The 21,177-nt window shown below is 47.3% G+C and overlaps 1 protein-coding gene across 3 annotated transcripts; it reads right to left on the bottom strand.

Moving 5' to 3' along the window:
- Positions 1 to 805: 805 nt before the first annotated feature.
- On the bottom strand, positions 806 to 20,776 carry LOC119825258 (interferon-induced GTP-binding protein Mx1-like). Of its 3 annotated transcripts, none has more exons than XM_038346025.2 (14): positions 20,521 to 20,776; positions 17,266 to 17,456; positions 15,079 to 15,271; positions 14,123 to 14,260; positions 12,782 to 12,936; positions 12,413 to 12,551; positions 10,732 to 10,930; positions 9,936 to 10,014; positions 8,842 to 8,964; positions 8,405 to 8,546; positions 6,895 to 7,053; positions 5,689 to 5,765; positions 4,227 to 4,412; positions 806 to 2,368 (listed from the first exon to the last, which is right to left on the bottom strand). In XM_038346025.2, exons 2-14 carry the CDS (start codon positions 17,365 to 17,367, stop codon positions 2,138 to 2,140), a joined length of 1,923 nt encoding a protein of 640 aa, XP_038201953.1. In that variant the 5' UTR covers positions 17,368 to 17,456; positions 20,521 to 20,776; the 3' UTR covers positions 806 to 2,137. The 3 variants fall into 3 exon arrangements, with proteins under 3 accessions (XP_038201953.1, XP_038201952.1, XP_038201951.1); XM_038346024.2 differs by having other exon boundaries at positions 4,227 to 4,481; positions 20,458 to 20,775; XM_038346023.2 differs by having other exon boundaries at positions 4,227 to 4,481; positions 20,521 to 20,775.
- Positions 20,777 to 21,177: the final 401 nt, after the last annotated feature.

Raw genomic sequence — 21,177 nt, 5'->3', positions numbered from 1 at the left:
AGCACTCACACATGCATTACTGTCTGTGTGGTAAAGATCTGGCTTAGTTATCCAGCCTGAGAAGGCCCCTCTGGGAAGCGGCTGAAATACTCAGCAAGCCAAACAACAGCCTCTGAAAACCGTGTTTTAGTTTTTTTTTTTTTTTTAAATAGGCTCTTTAGGGGCTAGAGAGATGGCTCAGTGGGTGAAATACTAGCTATGCAAGCAGGAGGACTGGGTTTAAATCTCTAACACCCTGGTAGAAAGCCAAGTGTGAAAATGCAAACATCTCCGAACCCCAGGGCCAGGGGAAGGTGGGCACAGAGACAAGTGGATTCCCTGGGCTTGCTGGCCAGCCTGTTCAACGGGAAGGGAAACAAACACCAAGTTTGTTAAGAGACTGTCTCAAAAAGTAAGGTGAGGAGTACACACACACACACACATACCCTATATGTGACTTGAGAGGCACACAATACAGGCTCTTCCATGAATGTACTCTTAGTATCCACAGGAGGAGGAATTGAAATTTTTTTCAAAGCATTCTAACACCATTTGAACTAGTACAATAGTTATGCTTGCTTCAATACTCACGGGAGCGGGGGCAGTGAATGTGACAGGAGGATTGTGAGTTCAAGACCCACTAGGCTACATCGTGAGACTGTCTCAAAAATACAAGCAAAGCCTTCTTCATTAGGAAGAGAGGCAGCAGCGAGCCTGGGAACACCCAGGAAGCTGTTTTCTAATCACCAGTGTTAGGAAAGATCCTAAGACAAGACAAGCCGCGCCGCCGGCACAAAGAAATCCAATCAGGTCAAATCAAACCAAATTAAAATGCCCATGTTTTAATAAATACAGCACTCTTGGATGGACGAGAGCATGGCTGGGGAGACAGAAAAACGGAGCACAGGCAAAACCCAGGACCACGTGTTCCGCTCCAGGGCACTCATTTAAATACCCTGTGGGAGTGGTACTGACCCTCCCCTGGGGAGGGATCAGAACCTGGCATGCTGGGATTTGGAGTCCAGACCAATGCAACTCCCAGTCCAGGGGGGAGTCCAGACCAATGCAACTCTCAGGTCCGGGGGTGGGGGGCTGGGATGGATGCCAGGGACTGGGGTGACGCTCCCAACTTAACATCACAACCAGGGAGACCCTTGCCTTTTGATTTTGTTTTGGAAGTCACCCCTATTTGTGGGTGTCTTTGCAGGTGTGATTCACATTTTTGTCACTAGGTGGAGGTGTTGGGAAGCTTTGTGGACAGAGCTGTTCTTAGTCATCTGTAAATTTATGTAGCTTTCTCTGGCAGCTTTATCAAATGCCGATCCTTCCTCTCGGCTCACAGGTCTTGCCAAGGCTGATACAGGTTTCCACATCAGGTTTCAAGTTTAAATTCTCTATGCACATTTTTGCTTGGCTGTCATGCTCGAAGGAAAATTGGGACGCAGAAGGATGCCTTAAAGTCTCTAGGTTCTCACTTTCAGTGGTGTGGTCCATAACTTTTTTAAAACACCCTTTTGTAGGACTGGAGAGATGGATCAGTGTTACAAACATAAGGACCTGCGTTCAAATACTCAGAACCCACATACAAATCCAGACACAGTGGCACCCAACTGTTATCCCAGTAACAGTGAGATGGGAGACAGAGACTACAGTTCTCCTGGAGGCTGGGGCCAGCAAGCAGGGTGGTGCGGAGAAGATCCAGGCCAGAGAGAGATCCTGCTCAACAAGTAGAAGGCACCTAAGGATCGACACCCAAGATTGTGTCTTCAACCTACACAACACAGATATACACAGACACACAGAGAGAAACATGCATACATGTACATGAGCAGATACAGACTTATTTTTAAAGTTTGTCACATTACTAGGTCTCTTCTCTTAACCCCTTGCAGCTTCCTTTATGTGACCTGAAATGGAAAATCAAAGGGTCTTTAGTTTTTGTTTGTTTATTTGTTGGAGTTTTGTTGTCGTTGTTAGGTTTTTTTTTTCTTTTTCTTTTTTTTGCTAACACCAAATGGTAACAAGTAGAAGGTTCAGACTATACAACATTAATGGGGTGGCATTGATAGAATGCAGGGCTGAGGTATTTCTCCCTCAGAGAAACCCTTGTTTGCTCCACGCCACGCCACAGACACACAGGGCAGCCGGGAAAGCCTCACTAATAGGAGAATTTGGCAAGCTTGTGCCGAGCCTGGTCCAGCCTTGACAGCCGCCTCTTCAGGAACTTCCTCCTCTCTGTGGTATCCTTCCGCTCAGCCAGGAGCCTGTTGTAGTTAACCTTGTCCTGTAAGAGCTGAAGCATGGCTTTCTCCATCTCTTCCCCAAATGTTCGTAGGGTAAAGTACTGGATGATCAGGGGGATCTGTCTCCCGATGCTCCTTCCGCACTCCTAGAAGGAGGGGCAGGACACAGAAGGGTTAAAAGTGGAAAGAGTTGTGAGTGCCAGACAGACCCAGGTTTCCAAAGGGGAAGACCCTAGCAGGTGCACAGTACTGGCCTGGTCTCAGACCTGTTAGCATGCAAGCAGAGCATGACCTGGACAGGTATCAGTTTGTTTGGATTCTGCCCTACCAGCTTCCCTTCAATAGAAAGCGGTAAAATGGGCTGGAAGATGGTCCGCAGAAAGCCCAACTCCATTTCCAAATGGCAGATCTCTGCTGACAGAATTGCTCATCTGTCTTCATCCGATCTCAGAGCTTTCAGCGACAGGGAGCAGGGTTGTGCCAGGCTGAGCTCTGGGCTAGCTGCCTGAAGAAAGCTGGTTTCTACCTGAGAGGATTTTCTCCCAGGCCTACAATCTGCCCAACTCTCCCTGTCCTGAGACAGGGTGGTATCCTGGACACACAGCACTGGTGGTTCTACAAGGCAAGTACTTCTCTGGAACTCAGTCTCCTTCCCTGGGATAGCATGAGCACAGCTCTCTGGGGATGGTTAAGCCAATTCACCATATCAAAGGATGCCAGAATAAAAGGAAGGCAGGTCACAAGTATCTAGTTGGCAGTTCAGGGACATATTGCAAGATGGCATGCAGCATAGATATATTTTAGGACCAAAGACAGCTGGAATGTGGCTCATCTTCAAATGGAAGTGGAGAAGACATATCAGGTACGCAGGGGGCCTTTCTGGAGGCATAAGGACCTCAGACACCCAAACGTGGACACCTTAGGTAAGAGAAGGACCACAGCTTGAAAGAGCGGCTGATGCCTGCAGACACAAACCCCACTTCTTCTACAACATGCAGGGACCTTGATAGTATGCTCTGAGAAATAAGACAATAGGAACGACAGATGTGATTATACTGGGAAGAGGTCCCTGGGCTGATCAGACTCCCACATAGAAAGTAGAAAGATGGCAGCTGGGGAGTGTGAGAGAACTAGAGCAGGCATTTAATGGAGAAAATGCTGTTTGTGGCAGATGGAAAGTCCTGGAAGGACATAGTGGCAATGCAAAGGTGCCTAATGTCTCTCAATTGTTGCACCAAACAGCAGTTGACGTGGAAAGGCTTGTATTGTGCATGCTTTACCAGAATTAAAGCAAAGAAGATAATTAAGTCATGGGGTGCCAGGAAGCCAAGCCGCATGGTGCACACGGGAACTACCCTAAGGGGACACACTGCCCTGACATACCGAAAGGCCACCTATGGAGCAGCACAGTACCTAGGAAACCCAGTGTACAGGTCAGAGGTGCACATGGCCACAGGGCCTTTCAGAGTGAGGGCCAGAACAGTCTCCAGGACCCATGCCAATACCTGAACCTGCTTGATACTGAAGGTTAAAAAGTCTAGAAGGTCAGAAGTGTAGTGAGATTCTGAAGCACTTTGGAGTCTGAGGCAGGAGGACTCCCAGGAGTTTGGGGCCATCCTGGACTTTGTAAGTTCCAAAGCAGCCTAGGCTACAAAATGAGATCTCACCTTTAAAGAAATAAATTAATGAAGATCTGAAGTGACTTTAGATGTACAAGAAAATCCTAGGAACTTTGCTAAAACTCCAGAAAGATAACATCTGTTTAAAACACAACAAACACAAGACTGGGAAAATAGCCCTCCCACTACTGATCTGGGTCTTTCTGGGGCTGGTACTGTAGAAGCGGTTTTTGGAAACTACCAGCTGACCCTGGGAGGTAGCCTCCCTATGCAGAAGGAATCCCTGCTGGTGGTAATTTACACACATAACACTACACAGAAAAGTACACTGAAGGAGAAGGTGTGGCCTGGAAACCTAGTGGCTCTGAGCCATTCCCACACTAACCTGAAAGTAGGCATTCAAGTGCTGGGTCATTTCAGTGATAGACAAGTCCTCTTCAGGAGGCTGAGAAATAAATGTAATGGTAACTGGTTTTAACACATTATTCTTCTCTTTCTTGGCTTTATTCTCTCTGACCTCCTCCAAGGCTCCCTTATAGACTTGGTCCTGGCAGTAGACAATCTGCTCCATCTGGAAGTGAAGTCGGATCAGCGCTTCAGCTGTTTCTTCTTGCTTTAATCTGATGTCTTCAATTTTGGACTGCAAGGAGAGAAAAACAGTCCCCAGCCTATTGTACAACATCTGTATACTTTGTGAAGATGTGTTACTATGATTGGTGAAATACAAGCTGAATCACCAATAGCTAGACAGGAATAGGTTAGGTGGGACTTCCGGGGACAGAGAGAACACTGGGGAGAAGAAAGGCAGAGTTGTCAGTCAGACTCTGCGGAAGCAGGATGGGCAGAGAGATAAGGTAATTCCACGTGGCAGAATGTAGAGTAATATAAATAGATTAATTTAAGTTAAAGGAGCTAGTTGGGGAAAATTCTAACCTAATGGCCAAGCTTTCATAATTAACAGTAAGTCTCTGTGTCATTATTTGGGGGCTGGCCATCTAAATATAGTCCAACTAGAAGCTTGCTATAAGAGCCGTCAAGAAACACATGATGATGCAGAATAGGATCACAGGACACCTGATCCATCCACAATTATCAGGCCACCCAACAAGAACAAACACAGGTATCACCTGGGAACAGCCCCTGTACCACCTTGCTCAGCTCATTCATGCCACCCTACCAGCTGAGGCTGGAAACCAGGGGAAGCCTGAGCCAGGTGTGGGTCGCCACCTGCTGTAATGGTGAATCTTCAATGTCAGCTTGACTGGATTTAGAATCACTGTGGAGGGTGTTTCCAGAGAGGTCTGACTAAGTGAGATGGGAAGGCTCACCCTATTGAGGGCAGCACTATCCCCTGGCTTGGGATTCTGGACTGAATACAAAGGAGGAAGAGCTGAGCAGCACCCCTGCTATGATGGCCTGTATTCCCTCAAACTGTAAGCCAAAGCAAGCCCTTCGTGAAGCTGCCCTTGCTACACACTGTTCACAGATAAACATCTGTCAAGGGATTCCGTGAATGGCAGACAAGTTCCTCCTATTTTTATTATATTTCATGTGCCTGAGGGCTATCGGGAGTAGGTTCATTTCCTCTGCACAGAACCATGCTCCTGCCTAACAAAGCTCTTTGGACCTGTGGGTTTCAATATCTCACCTTTGAATTCATTCCCCCTCCCCTTCTTCCCTGTCTCATGTCTGCTTTAAACAGAAGAACTATAACCTTGTCTTGAAGACACAAACATAAACTTGAGTCTTCATTTCTCTGAACAGACACAAGAAAGTTGGGATGGTCTCAAACCAAGAAATCATGCTTATCGATTATTCATTTAAAAATAATATGTAGTTTGATTTACCTTGGCAGCACTAAAGAGGTTAAAAAAGTCACCAAAATTGTTTGACGATACACTTATGAAGGCCGTTCGAACCATGTCTGATGAAAGAGGGAAAAAAGTTTAATATTGACAACACCGTCTGTACTTTGTATAGACTGGGAGTGGGGGAGTGAGGTTAATGTGGCTATTAAGTTTCCTTCCTGTTCCCTCTGCCTTATCCTCTTCCCCTTGTAAAGAGGAGGGTGCGCTCTGAGTCTGAGGAACTCTGCAAGTATCTGAACCTCGCTATCTCTTGGCATGGATTATATTCTGTACCGCAACTAGCTTCAAAGGATGTTTCTAGCAAATTATAAATACAGAAATTCCTTGTCTAAGATCTGTCACTTCTATCTCATTCCTATCTGTGAGCCCTAAGTGCCCAGCTATCTACATGACATAAACCCAAGAGCCATTTACGGGAGTCAGAAAGTTAGCGTTCTCCCCTTTACTCTGAAGAATTCACTTCTGTCTGTGGAATTGGTCATGTAAGTCACTAAAGCCTAGGTGTCATGCAGGATGGGTGGTAGACATGATCACCTGACGGAAGCGAGGGCACAGCCTCTGATGCCGTTCTTTAGGTGTTATCCAACAAATTTTTTTTGTTGTTGTTGTGAAGCAGGGCCTCTAACTGGCCTGAAGCTTGCAAGTAGAACAAGTTGGCTGACTGGTTAGCCTCAGATCGCCCTTCCCCCTCCACGTCCCCATCTCTGGCTCCACAGTGCTGGGATTATAAGTGCATGCTACTACACTCAGCTTTTATGTTGGTTCTAGGGATGGGACTCAGGCCCTCGTGATTTCAAAACAAGCATTTTACTCAATGAGCCACCTCTCCAGCCACTGTAATCTGAAATCTTACGTAATCCTACCCATTTTTGCCTTTAAAAATAAAACTTCCGTTTGCCTCCATTTCCCCACATACACCCAGTGTCGACTATGGTGCCAGGTTCTTCACTGCCGCTCTGTGCTAGGAGGGAGGTACACCCCAGTCCCAGTGACAAACCCTCTGCCTCCTTTGTAATTTCCACCCAGTACACAAGGTCAGGGAAGCCTGCCCCCAAGTTCTGTGATTGTCTGAGAGGGTTGCAAGAACCCAGCTTTAGAGAGGACTAACCAAGAGAATGGGAGGCCTCTGATAGAGAACCTCCGTGGCCTTGTACAGCGTTCCTTAGGGACGCTGTGTGCACTCACCAGTGACCCTGTGCAGCATGTCCACAGCTGGCTCCTCTAGGGCTTTTATTTGCTTTTTGATGATGTTCTCAAACGTCATATAGTTCACAAACCCTGGCAGCTCCCGGCCACGATACTGATTTTCAAATACTTTGATCTGGCTGTGTATCTCAGCAGAACCTAGGGTTGAAAGTACTGTTTTTACAGAAACCATCTTGCAGGATTTTTTTTTAAGAAATAAAACGAACTCTGGTCTTTCTGAAAAGATGAGTACCAAGAAAAAAAATGAAATATAAATGTTGATTATGTTGCTTTAAGACTACAGTAAGAAAGCTGTGTCAAAGGTCACTTCTCTCAGTTGAGACACGTGAAATGCAGAGCCAGAGACCACAGCAGAATACACCAAGAGGAAACCAGGAAACAAGCTTGTGTGAGAGGGTGTATGAGAGCATTTTCATTTGACCAGAGAAGAAGGGTCAAAGCGCACTGTGCAAGGAGGCAGCGATGGCGGAAGCAGACAGGCACCTGGAGGGCCCAAGTGTACATGAAGCAAAATGATTAGTTCCTCTCCCTGCTTCCAGAACGACTTCTGTGAGAGACATCCCATCAGGAGCAGAACCTGCCCAAGGCTCCCCTCTCCTATCTCGGGAGGGAAAGTGGTTCCATGGGAAATGTATTGGCCGGCATTTCACATGCAATTTCACCCATTTACAGTGGGCATGCCAGCGACTTCTAGCAAATCACAGGTCTCTGCTATGACCCAAATTGCCCGTTTCTGACACTTTTCTGTCCTCTTGAGGAACGGTCGCTGTCATCGAAATCAGTCCTTCACACGCTTCCCTCTCTCCAGCCCTCTGTTGTGCCTGTGCTTTTTGTCTGCCTACGTCCACCCAGACCATACGCCATGTGCCTGTGCTTTTTGTCTGCCCACGTCCACCCAGACCATATGCCACGTCCGTCTTCTCTCTATTCAAGGAGCATAGATTCTTCTAAAACCCATGATTAACTGGGGTGATTAACCCGCATTTTTCTGTAGATGTCCTTAAGAAACAGAAACAGGCAGTTTGGGGTCTGTGACTCAAAGAAGATCAAATGTGGCTTCTGTGTCCACAGTCCAGCCATTCTGATCCCCTGCATAACACTCTGAAGTTTCCCCCAAATCCCAGGTTCATGATGGTTCCTGGAGTCACTGCTGTGGAAGGAACATGTCCCCCTACTTCGTAAGTTGAACCTCATCCCTTCTGTGTTGACATTGAAAGATAGGCCTTGAAAGAGTGACCAGGACACGCTGGCCTCACCCACAGATGGGATGTGTGTCCTCAGAACGGAGGCCAGAGGAAGCTGGCTCTCATACTCCATACATGAGGACCAAGCTAGACAGTACCACCTTGGGGGCAGAGATGAAGCCCTCACCAGTCTCCTCTTCTTCTGGTGCCTTGACTTTGAATTGTAGGCAAGACGTTCTTTTGACTGTATCAATCGAATTGAAATTACCACAGTGTCAATTACACTAACCCAAATGGATACTCACTTTTTTTGAAATGTTTTTCAATATAATTATTCCATTCAAGAAATTCATTTCTCAGGTTGGTAAACAGCCGACTGTCTCCCTCTGATATGGTTTCCTGTGCTTGCACCAAAGCAGTGATATCCTTATTGAAGGCATTAATTTTCTGTGAAGGAGATAATTCACATACAAGGATCAGATGAAGCTCATACCATGAGGGTTGTTGAGCCACATTAACGAGGAGACATGTCTTTGGCATTAGGAAATCCTTCTCCTTCTCCCTGTGCTCCCCAGTCCCCACCAGCTCTACCCAGCTTTCACCCATTAGTGCTGGTCACCCTTGTAATACTAGCGATGGACAGGATATGTTTCTGTCCACCTTAGGAGACTGAAGACAGAAGAGATTCCTGTAAGACGGTGATGCAGGAATCCTCCATGGGAAGTCGCAAGGGATAGCGTACGTCAATTAGAAAGAAGGTTCTCTCGTTGTTGTCTTCTGGTATGTCTGCGCCGTACTTCTGCAGCTCCTCGACTGCGCTCTGGTAACTCTCCTTTATTTGATTTTCCAGTAGTGGCAGCGATTTCTGAAGTAGAAAGAAATGAGTGGGACATAGACATACAGATAGGGAATTCAGAACTCGTCTGTGACACAAATGATCTATCCCCTCGTCTGTGTGGACCTCCCATGGCTCCTCGACCAGTGAACCTTGGCAGACAGGATTTCCTGCCCATGCCTGTGACATTCTGACAGCCTTTGAAGGCTTCCCTGGTGCACAGTAGTGCTTTAGAGACACCCTTTCAACCCAGGTCTATCCACACACCTGCGCTGGGCATACAACTCTATAAAACTGCCCATTACATGGTTCTTGCTTAAAAGCACCACGCAGAGACAGTTCCTTACACATCCAAACATGAACTCTGCAGAGACACTACACAGAGCACCTACTACTAGCTTCTGAGACAAGAACAGATGAACTAACAGGAGATCCTTCAATTCTTGTGTTATTTTCAACAGATCTCTACAGCTTGCTGTCCCCAGGCAGCTCAAGGCACAGAACTCAGCAAGAGCAGGCCTGCCTCGGTCTGCACCACTCAAGATCATGGTGACCTGCAGATGCCTTGATCTCCACCTGCATCCTGGGGGCAGCAGGAAGACCTTGAACACAGGAAGAGCCCAGGGGTTCTTTCCACAGCAGTCCTCAAACAGGTATGGACACTAAATCTACATGTTCTGAGTGTTCTCAACACCCCAGGTGGAGAACTAAGGGGTTTGAGATGCAGACTCCACCAGGTCAGAGAATGTGAACGTGGCTTCTATCGGAAGAGGCCATTTGAACTCAAACTCTCGAGATCAATTCCAGAATGGAGGTCTCACAGCTGTGCCACCCAGAACCTAAGGGTGACAGCAGCAGGAGCCAGCACAAAGCCTTCAGATGCTGGAGTGACTGACTCCCAAACACAGCCTGTCTGTGCAAAGAGATCTTGACCAGCTTGTGTGCCCAGAACCGTCCCAGTCCCAGCTTAGCTTAAAGAAGATGCAGCCTCCCTGGCTTACACAGATGTGTGCGATGAGCTCCGTGGTCAGTCTCTCTGCCAGACGGGGCACTGTGGCCTTCCCATCCTCCAGGAGAACGCTGAGGGAACAGGAGAGATCTCATTAGACTCGGCCAAAACACAAGTCTGCAGTCTGCTGTGGGGAGGCCAGGGCCAGTTTGGGAACTATCGATGAATGGGTACCTTGAGATTGGTACTCATGAAGAACTCAGAGATGGTTTTGTACAGTGATACAGGGGAACCAGCTAGGATAGTTTCATAATGGGCTGCAGTAACCCCCCTCAGCACATTAATAATCAGAGTAAAATCTGTTCTCCATAAAACATATGTACACAAACACAGCTATGTTTTCATAGCACCATGTGAACACACCTATGTGTGACACACAAGTATACACACATATCTTTCTGTGTGTGGCATGTGAGTAGACACACACACACGGTTCCATGTATAATACAAATTTTAGCATATACACACCCATCCGTGTAGTCTACATGTATGAATACATATATTAATGCTTATGCACATGAATATACACAAAGCATATAGATTCAGATCTTCACACACTGGGTAGAGGTACCTCCCTCCCACTCTTACCAGCTGAGTTCAATCCCTTGGTCCACCATGATGGAAGAAGAGAACCAATTCCCACAAGTTGTCCTCTGTTCTCAATATGAGCACTGTGGTGCCTGTGCATGCACAAACTACACCCCCCCCACACACACACACACACTCCACATGTCAGGTCTGCTCTTGACTAGCAATTTTCACCACATGGAACAGTTTGATGGAGGCACCTGAAGTGTGGGTGCCCCTTGAAGAAGGCTTGCTCCATCTTCAGGGCCTCAGCCAGGTTCATCTGCCTCTGGATGTCCTTCTGACCCCTGCACTTGACCACCATGTAGCCCTTCTTCAGGTGGAACACGAGATTCCTCACCACATCAACGACCTTGTCTTCAGCCCCTCTGTCCACCAGATCAGGCTTGGTCAAGATCCCTACAGGACAGGCATTGAGATTGGAGAACACACACTGCCCCAAGGTAGCAGGAAGCGCATCTCTCACCAGCTACCAGCAGCCAAGGGCTACTGCCTGTCTGTGCTGAGTAGTTTTATATCAAGTTGACACAAGCTAATGTCATCTTAGAGGAGGGAACCTCAATTAAGAAAATGCTTCCAACCAGGCATGATGGCTCATGCATTTAATTCCAGCACTTGAGGGGCAGAGACAAGCAGAGCTCTGTTCAAGGACAGCTTGGTCTACAACTTGAGTTCCAGGACCAGGACAGTCAGGACTGGAGAAACCCGGTCTCAAAAAAAAAACCAACCCCATCAAAAAAAAAAAAAAAAAAAAAAAAAAAAAAAAAAAAAAAAAAAAAGACAGAAAGAAAAGAAAAGAAAAGAAAAGAAAGAAAATGCCTCCATCGATTGGACTGTAGGCAATCCTGTAGGGCATTTCCTTAATCAGTGATTGATGAGGAAGGGTCCAGCCCATTGTGGGTGGTGCCATCCCTGGGCTGATGGTCCTGGGGTCTACAAGAAAGCAGGCAGAGCAGGAAGCATTCCTCCATGGCCTCTGAATCAGCTTTTGTCTCCAAGTTTCTATTGTGTTTGAGTTTCTGCCCTGACTTCTTTCGGTAATGGACTGCATCTAAGTTTGGGTTTTTAATACTGTGAATAGACACCATGACTACAGCAACTTGAATCAAGAAAACATGTAATTGAGGTGGCTGGCTTACAGTTTCAGAGGCTCAGTTCATTATCATCATGACAGGGGCATGGCAGTTGACAGGCAGACGTGGTGCTGGAGCTGAGAGTGCTATATCTTGCAGGACACAGGAAGCTGATTGACAGTCACACTGAGAGAAGCTTGAGCAAAAAAGACCTCAAAGACCACCCCACAGTGACACACTATTTCCAACAAGGCCACACCCCCTAATAGTACCACTCCCTTTCAGGGTCATTTTCTTTCAAACTATTACAGACTGTTACCTGGAAGAGTAAGTGGAAATAAACCCTTTCTTTCCCAACTCGCTTTAGGCCATTGTGTTTTATCACAGCAATAGTAATCCTAAAACATAATCCGTTGTGAGATAGAGAGGGTAGCTAAAGAATCCATGCAAAGTACACAGAGACATGTGCAGGTGGCCTTGGGAACACAGTTCAGTCCGTCAATCAGCTGCAGGCTCCATCCCAGCTCCTCTCCATGGCCACCACGCAGAGAGACAACAGCTATTCATCCTTTCACTCTCTGTGGACCTTAGCGTGGATCCTCAGCCAGGGAGTCTCAGCAAATACGATTTCCTCCCCACGCTTGCCCACCTCTGACTCCTCATGCCTTTCCTACCAGGGAGACGAGATGAAGGGCTCACTTCCTCCCACCTCAGTGGGATCCTGGCTGTGCTGAGTTTGGTCCATCTGGATCCAGGGCATGTATCCCCACTGGCACCCACACACCACTGTTATCTCCACTCTCCTCACCTATGGTCCTGTCCCCGTCAGGGTCCACCTCCTGAGCCATGCTCAGTGCCTCCGTGGTGGCGATGTCCACATTACTGGGGACCACCACCAGGTTGATGGTCTCCTGTTTCTGGATGTACGTCTTGATGAGTCTCTTGATCTGTAAGGAATGAGATGTGACTCCTAGTTATGGAGCCGGATTGAGAGCGAGACGGTTGTGCCATCCACTTGCTTCAGGCTCTGGCTTCCGTGGACTGCACCCCTCTTTAGTGAATCCTGGTCATCCAGTCTCACTCCCGCTTCCACAAGGTCCCTCCTAGACATAGCCCTGGACATACTCCAGTGCCCCTTGCAGCCCAGTGTGGGTCAGAGTGGAGTCTAGAGTCTCACCTGGCGTCCGATGTCTACAGGCTGGTTGCCTACAGCCACCCTGGTGATCCCAGGCAGGTCAATCAGGGTCAGGTCTGGAATGTTCGGGGAGCTGACATCCAGGCTAATAAGCTCACTGCTAATTCCTAGCCCTTTCCCGGCAATAAAGTTCTGGGCTGGGAGGAGGGGGAAAAAAGCTCAGTGAAATTTAGAAAGCACATATTATTACAGAGACTTCTAGAAAAATATTTTGTGATTTGGATATGAAAGGCTCTAAATTATTTCTGTGTTGAAAAATTGCTTTTCTGCTCATGAAATTATGTTGGAATTTCCAGAAGCTTGGGAGATAGGCTCTGACTAGAAGTAGTAGATTGCTGTGGGAAATGCTCTTGAAAGATTTGCCACTCATATTAGTTTAATAAAACACCGATTGGCCAATAGCCAGGCAGGAAGTCTAGGCAGGGCAATCAGACTAGGAGAATACTGGGAAGAAGAAAGACTCAGTCTGCAGTCATCACGCAGATGCAGAGGAAGCAAGATGAGAATGTCTCATTGATAAAAGTTACCAAGCCATGTGGCTAACACATACAAGAATTATAGGTTAATTTAAGTTGTAAGAGTTAGTTAATAATGAGCCTGAGCTAATAGAACAAACAGTTTATTATTATAAGCCTCTGTGTGTTTCTTTGGGACTGAATAGCTGTGGGATCAGGTGAGACAGAAACTTCTATGGTAGATCACTATGAGCAAGTCACAGGTGTTTTATATATTATTTCTGCCCCTTCCTGTAGTTCTTTCTGCTTCCTACTTATAAGAAGGTAAGGAAGTTGCTCTGGGCAGAGAGGGGCATTCTTCCTTAGACCTTCCTGGCACTGTTAGGGGAGAACTTTGTGTGCACAATAAGAATGGTGAAAGCCCAGAGATCCTGCAACCATGAATGGACATCCAGGAAGGCAATGAGCTCACCCTGGACAGGAGGAGCCCTGGATGCAGGTATCTGTTCACAGTTAGCATTTGGCACCTTGCCCTTAGTAACCAAAGCTAGGATGGAAACCCTTACACCTGGTTATTATCTAAAGACACCCTCTTCTGCTCAGCAGCCAGAGTGTGCTTGAGAAGTTTCTTCTGACTAAGAATGTACACTGGAAACACAGTGGCAATGTAACAGGGGCTTTTGTTTCAATAGCCACATGCCCTAAATGAGGCCTTGAAATTAAATGGCAATGTTCTAGATCCCATGGGCCCAAGTGCAAGAAGGCTCCCAATGTGGAAAGGCCCTCCAAAAGTGGAGAGTGTGAATAGTCATGGGTATTCCATCTACTGCCTGACCCAAAAGAGGAGCAAATGTAGGCCTGAACATACCTTTCGTGATTTCTTCTTCCACCTGGGAAGGGTCTGAGAGCTCAACCTCAGTGTCCTTGTAGGTGACCTTGCCCCTCCACTTCTCCCCCTCTTCCAGTTGCTTCAATTTCAGCACCAGAGGGCACCTGGTAACGATACCTAAGATGCAACAGCCGCATCAGTCTTAAAGGGCCATCACTATCTCACACACTCATCTGAAAACTTAACCCTCTCTGGTCTCACCCTCATTGACCTAATGTCTTAAGTCCAGGCTGATCCCAGGCCTTGTCCTGGGAACAGGATAACTTTTGTGCCTTTGTGTTTGAAAGCTACCATCTGCTTGAGGCTCCTTCCTCATAATGTGGTGCCCATTGTGTTTATTAGGTTATGATGTTTTGGGTTTTTTTTTTTGTTGTTGTTGTTGTTTGTTTTCTGTCGACTTGACACAAGCTCAGGTCATCTGGGAAGAGGGAACCTCACTGAGAAAATGCCTCCATCCGACTGGGCTGTTGGTAAGCTATGAGCCCCGTTCTTGGCTAATAATTGATATGGGAGGACCCACCTCACTGTCAGTGGTGCCCCCCCCCTTGGGCAGGTGGTCCTGGGTCCTAAGAGAGATCAGGCTGAGCAAACCATGAGGAACACGCCTGTAAGCAGCACCCCTTCATGGCTTCTGCTTTAGTTCCTGCTTCCAGGTTCCTACCTTGCTTGAGTTCTTTTCTTGGCTTTCCCTCAATGATGGACTGTGGTCTGCATAACTGCATAAAGACAAACTCCTTTCTCCCCACATTTCTTTCGGTCATGATCTTTATCACAGCATTAGGAAGTGAACTGGGATACCCCAGCTCCAGAGGCTTCAGACTTCAGACCACCTTGACCTTCGTTCTGCTGTGTGCCCAAACTGGGAGGGGATCTGCTTCTATCTTTTGAGCCCCAGGTCCCACAGTCTAGCAAGGCAATAAGCATGGAGCTCTCACCGCTGCCTCTGGGGAGGGCCACTCCTGACAGGGCTTCCAGCACGGAGCTCTTCCCTGAGCTCTGGTCCCCAATGACTGCTATGGCAGGCAGGGCTAGGTCCTGCTCCACACCCAGGGCCCGCAGGGAGTCGATGAGGTCAATGCAGGGCCGCACCTTCTCCTCATACTGCCTGCAGAGGTTGTTCACAGAGTCCTAGATGAGGGCAAAGCAAGAGTGAGGTTGTGCTCCATGGGAGTGCTCCAGCAAAGACTGCTGAATTCAAGGACAGTTATACACAGTGTCAGAATCCTCAAGACAGTGATAAATGGGAAGAAAATATTTGAAGAAACAATAAACATAGGTTCCTCAATCTTAATGACAACCATAAAGATCTAAGAAAATTAACAAAACTCAGGCATGGCCCATTAGAATCAAACTGTTCTAAACTAATCATATCTAAAAGTATTTTTAAACTAGCCAGAAAGGGACTGAAGGAATGTCTCTGAGGTTAAGAGCACTTTCTGTGTTTGCAGAGGATCCAGCTTCTTCTCCAAGCCATCAGGTGGCTCACAACTGCCTGAAACTCTTGGCCATCCAATGCCTTCTTCTGGTATCTTCAAGCACCACACACTTGTGGCACACAGAAATACATGCAGGTACACGCATATGAACATAAAACAAAAGTAAATTTCTTTAAGTAGTCAGAGGAGCTAGAGAGATGGCTCAGCATTTAGAACATTCGTTGCTCTGGTAGAGGATGTAGCTTTGGTTCCCACCACCCACATGTTGGTTCGTGTGGTGACCATCGGTACCTCCAATTACAAGGGACAAAACCTCCTTCTTGTGAGCTCCCAGGTACCAGGCATGCACATGGTACCCATCAACACATGCAGACAAAATACACACTATGTGTGTGTGTGTGTGTATGTGTGTGTATGTGTGTGTGTGTGTGTGTTTGTGTATGTGTGTGTGTGTGTGTGTAGTTTTTTTTAGGTTGAGAGGAACAAAGACCAGCTTAACAGATGGTTTTTGTTTGTTGGTTTGTTTGTTTTAATAGAAAGAACACAAGTGTGGAGACAAAGGGGTGACTTTTATTTACTTATTTTTTTAGTGCTGGGAATTGAACCAGGTGTTTATACATACTAATCACATGCTGTACCACTGAGATACATATCCATTCCACAGTGTTTTAGGATACTGACAAAACACCACCATTATATCCAGTAAAAGGGAAGCGGTATAACGTACGAATGGCTTTGGAGTATGCCTGTTGCTCTATAAGCATCCTATAGAAGCTGTGGTGCTGTGGAACAATCTTTTTGTACACTGTGAATATTTGTTGCTTTCACTGACTTACTAAAGAATTAAATGGCCGATAGCTAGGCAAGTGGAGGTTAGGCAGAATTTGCAGACCAAAAGAAAACACAGGGAAGAAAGAGGGCAGAGTCACCAGCCAGATGCAGAGGAAGCAGGAGATGAATATGCCATGCTGGAAAACGGTATCACCACATGGTAGAGCATGGATAAGAAAGGGCATTTTCTCTATTGAGGTTCACTTTTCTCAGATTACTCTAGGTTGTGTTAAGTTGACTTAAAACTAGCCAGCACAGCCCTGGTTTCATAGAAATTATCCCAAAGACAAAATTAATAAAATAACTTATCAATAAGTGGAATTTTATCAGAACTAAACACCTGGTTGAAAAATGTGAATACAAGCCATAGTCAAGGAATAAATATTTACACAACATGTATCTGAGCAAAGATTTGTACCTTAATATATAAAGTACTCTCAAAACTCAACAAGAAAATGAACCACATGGCTTCTTCAGGGAGATAATATTACAATAAGAACTTACAGGGGTTATAACTGGAGAGTGAACCATATAGAGAAAGAACAGTATATCACATTCAGGATTCAGGGTTCTGCCAGTCCCCAATAACCCCCTAGCTTCCCAGACCAAGATTATAACTGACAACATTCAGTGAAGGAGATAGATAGCCCATTGTTCTCACATTGACCCAAGCAAAGTAAGCAGCTGACCAAGATCTCCATCTTTCTCCAAAAGACAAGAAAGACACTCTGTCAGAGAACCACCAGGCCTCATTCTCTTCTAGCATCCCACACCTACTCATAAGTGCAGATCCACCCTTTTCTCAGGTGGACACAACACATGTCCTGTGGAGAGTGGCTTTTGGTAGCAGCTCACCATTGCCTGGCTGTTCTTAGAAGCATCTGAATATTTCTTTGGCTCCAGGTGACTGGATGCAGAAGCCAGCTTTTTCTGATGGGCTTTCTGGAAAGAACTCATACTTGTATTTTTTCCAGGTGGATTTGCAATAGACTTAAAGAGTTTGATTCAGAAGATTCTGGAAGCGTTGCCACTGGTTGAGTCCTTGACTAAGAAACACAAAAGAGACACCAATATTTAGAACTGCCCTATCTTCTCAGTCTACCCCAGGAGTCTGTGTGTCCAGCAGCACCTCATCATTTTTTCTTCTAGAGAGGGGGTGAAACACATTCTTTGTGTGAGTTAGGAGGGTTACCATAAAAGAAGAATAATTTTAAAGGTACTCATGGAGTCTGTCAATCTATAATTTTTGTCCAAACACAATTCTTATCTCCCCTGCCTGTGGAAAGACCTCTTATTTCCAGAAGATCTCAGGTTTTAGAATGAAGGGCCCTTCATTCTCAATTTGAGCCTTGTCTGTTGTTCCATGGCTGTCTCAGTTGGTCTTATTGTACCACCAGGTGCAATCACTGGTCCCCAGGGCTTGTGCCCATGACAAAGATTCCACATGACTACTCTACAACAGGGTTTGAAGAATTATTTTCTCTTCTTTTTCTTTCTCTGTTATGTATCCCCTGGGTTGTGTCTGCAAGCTACAAGTGTGTGTAAGTCTCTTGAGTTACCTTTGAAACTTGATGGATCTCAGAGGCAGAGCAACCTCAGGGGTCATATCCACTTCTGCTTACTCAGTGGCCTGGGTAGCCAACTATACCTTCACTCCAAGATGAACACATGGGCCCATCTAGATCTTTTTCCAATCAAAGGGAGGAAATCCCCAGCTCCGGCACTACCCCATTTGTGGTAGATGAACAAGGCATCTGTATTTCTACACCTTCTCCTAACTCTTCTCCATCGCAAGGCCTATTGAAGAGAGATCATCAAGGCAGCCCTACCACCTTTCATTCAGGTTCCTGCCTCAATTGAAGATAATGGTCAAGCATACACAAATAGCCAAGTATGCTGTTCTCTAAACATTCTATCCAAGCAGGTCTGCACCCATTTGTGCTGTCCTTGGGGTGGCTGGTAACAGCTTCACTCTATAGGAGGCAGTGGGTATTTGCTAATGCCTCTCAGGTGACATATATCATTTATTATGGACAAAGATCCCAATGGCAGGGCTCCTCTGGATTTCTGTCCTGTTAGGAAAGCATCCTCAGGCCAATTGGAACAGGAGCAGCATGGGAACAGGACTCAGCCCCTTTCACTGTTAGAGCCCCTAACTACCCCCTACCCTGCCTTTCCAGGAAAACTGAGATGATAAAAGTAGGAGCCTTCCCAGGCCTGTCTGGGTGTTAAAGTGGCCACAGGGAGAATCAAGAGTCCTCTCTTCTCCCAGGTTCCTGCCCTCCATGTCCCTCTGCAGTTGAAACGGAAGGCCTGTGGGACACCCTGCACTCTGAGCAGATGGAGAACTTCAGACCACCCAGGACATCTCCTGTTTGGGGACTGAAAAGACCCTGGAAATGTAGATTTCTCTACACAGATCCTCTGTCATCCCTTCCAGCAGAGTCCCCCAAGGCCTGCACTTCAAAGTCTGCCCTGGGTCACCTGGCTTCCTCCCACCCTTAACAAGAGGATCTCCATCTGCTTTCCCGTGGGCTCCTGGCCCATGCTGCAGGGGATCTGAAACCTCTCACATAGCCTTTAGCCCCAGATTCCAGAGATTCCTGGGACCCCACCCTCTCCTGCTGCCTGGGTGGTTAGGGTTCTAACAGTGAAACAGTCTGAGCCCTATTCCCATGCTGCTCACTGTTTCAGACTGCCCCCTGAAATCAGCAACTGGGTGGAACCCACCATGTCTAGTCCTGCCTGTGCTGTCACCGACCCTCTTATTTTAATGGCACTGAGCAATGTCCCACAATGCCCTCCATGATCTACAAGGAACCCAGAGGTATCCCCAAGCCCTGAGCTAGGGCGTGTTCCCTAGTCCTGGTTGCCACTCACCAGTATCTTTCCTAGTGATAGAGTGCTTGGCTTTCTGGGCTTCCCTGTCTTTAAACAGTGTTGGCTCCTCCCCTTCCCAGGGAGAACTGAAACTTAGGGAGATTGCCTGAGCTTACAACACAGACTTCCTCCACACCACACAAACTGTCACTGTCCCCATTATTGTAATAGCACCAAGAAATGCCCTGAAGTGCTCACCAGGGTCTACAAACATCCAAGGAAGACATCCCATAGTTCTGCACAGAATCCTGTGCTATACTCAGCATCCCTGGCTCAGCTAAAGTGTGCAGCTGCCAGGACTTCGGACCTCTTTCAACAGCGGTGGCTCCGCCCCTTCTGGGGGAGAACTGAAACTTAGTGAATTGGCCTTTCCCACTACAACCACATCTGCCAAAAACTGATCTCAGAAACAAAACTCACCCTTAGGGGCTCTTGGCTGTGACCTAAGGCACAGAAATTGCAGACGGCTGCCTGTTTTCCCTCAGGACCAGCCCGGCTCTGTGCTGCACTGTCTGTTCCAACAATCTAACCTCCTCTCAGCTGGACACAGCCTGACTAGCCTTCCCTTTCCACTGGGCCACCACTCCATGGGTACCAGGATAAGCTGTGTCAATGGTAGCAGGTCCCCTCTGGTTCTTACCCCAGCCTCAGACCCTCCACCTCCCCCTTTCCATTGCTTTGTTCCCTTCAGACCTCCCTGTGTGTGCAGTGAGCCTCTGACTTGTTCTGGTTGAAGATTAACAGAAATGGTGGCCTCCTACAGGTCTCTTATTGGTGCGCACACTGGCACCTCCTAGGAGATAATATTGCCCGACACTGGCTCCCCACATTCACTCCCTCAGGTTAGTTCAGTCCCTGACAACCAGCCCCCAAAGACTGCTGTGATGAAGGAGTGCCAGCCAGTACCAGACCGTACCCCAGCTGCAGTCCAGGGGTCCCATAGCCTGAATGGAAACAAACCCCTATTGTGTAAGGGAAGGAAGGGGACTGAAGTCCCTTTGCTATACAGAACAATCCCATGCAGGGGAGGCCAGAGAAAAACCCTCCCAGGTCCTGAGGGCTTAGCACCCTGCTCCTGCAAGGCTGCTGAAGGTGATAGGAGCTGGCCTTCATGGAGAAGTGGGGCAGGCCCAGCTGCGGCAGACCCCTGCTCTGCCAAGAACTTACCTCAGCTCAGGGGAGTGAGTGCCTCTCCTCAGAGCCCAGGGAATTGCTTGCTGCAGGTCTTACCTGAGCTGCCTGCCCTCAGGTAACAGACAGAACAGACTTCAGGCTCCTCTTGGGTCCCCGAAGGAGCAGGGCTCTGTCACAGGGTCTTGGCCTCTGTCTCCAGGCTGAGGGGCAGAGTGGTGAACAGGGAAGGCAGACTCAGTGAGCCCAGATGTCTCCCAGAGCTATGCTATAGTTTATACACTTCCTCAGTCCTCTTTCTCCACTCCCTCTTGCATTTCCCAATCACCTCAGCCTTTGGTTTCAGTTTCGTTTCTCTTTGGCTCCTCGTGATTCATTTCAGTCTGCGTTGAGAAACAGAACAGCTTACCCGGCTCAGGCTCAAAATATGGATCCGAGATCGGTGATCTTAGGAAGGTGACCAAGCCTAGAGTCAGGGGCAGACGAGTGAGACACGGGCAACGCTAGCAGAAGGCTGGAAGGGGGACACAGGAAAAAGGAACCCTGTACGTGGGGGAGAGAACTGGGCTGGACCCACAGGATCAGCACCTGCCTAGCCTGCCAGTCCCCTTGCACACAGACTGACATCCTGCAGAAGCTGCAAGCAGTTGTGCTAATTCCTGGCCTGAAAGAACTTCAGAGTATCCCCAGCCCCCACCCACCTCTAAAGTTCAGTTTTTAGCCTGTGCCAAAGTGTTACAGTGCTGGAAACAAGAC

This window comes from Arvicola amphibius, chromosome 10 (assembly GCF_903992535.2).
Source record: "Arvicola amphibius chromosome 10, mArvAmp1.2, whole genome shotgun sequence".
Taxonomy (NCBI): domain Eukaryota; kingdom Metazoa; phylum Chordata; class Mammalia; order Rodentia; family Cricetidae; genus Arvicola; species Arvicola amphibius.
This window is presented reverse-complemented; position numbering and strand designations above follow the sequence as displayed.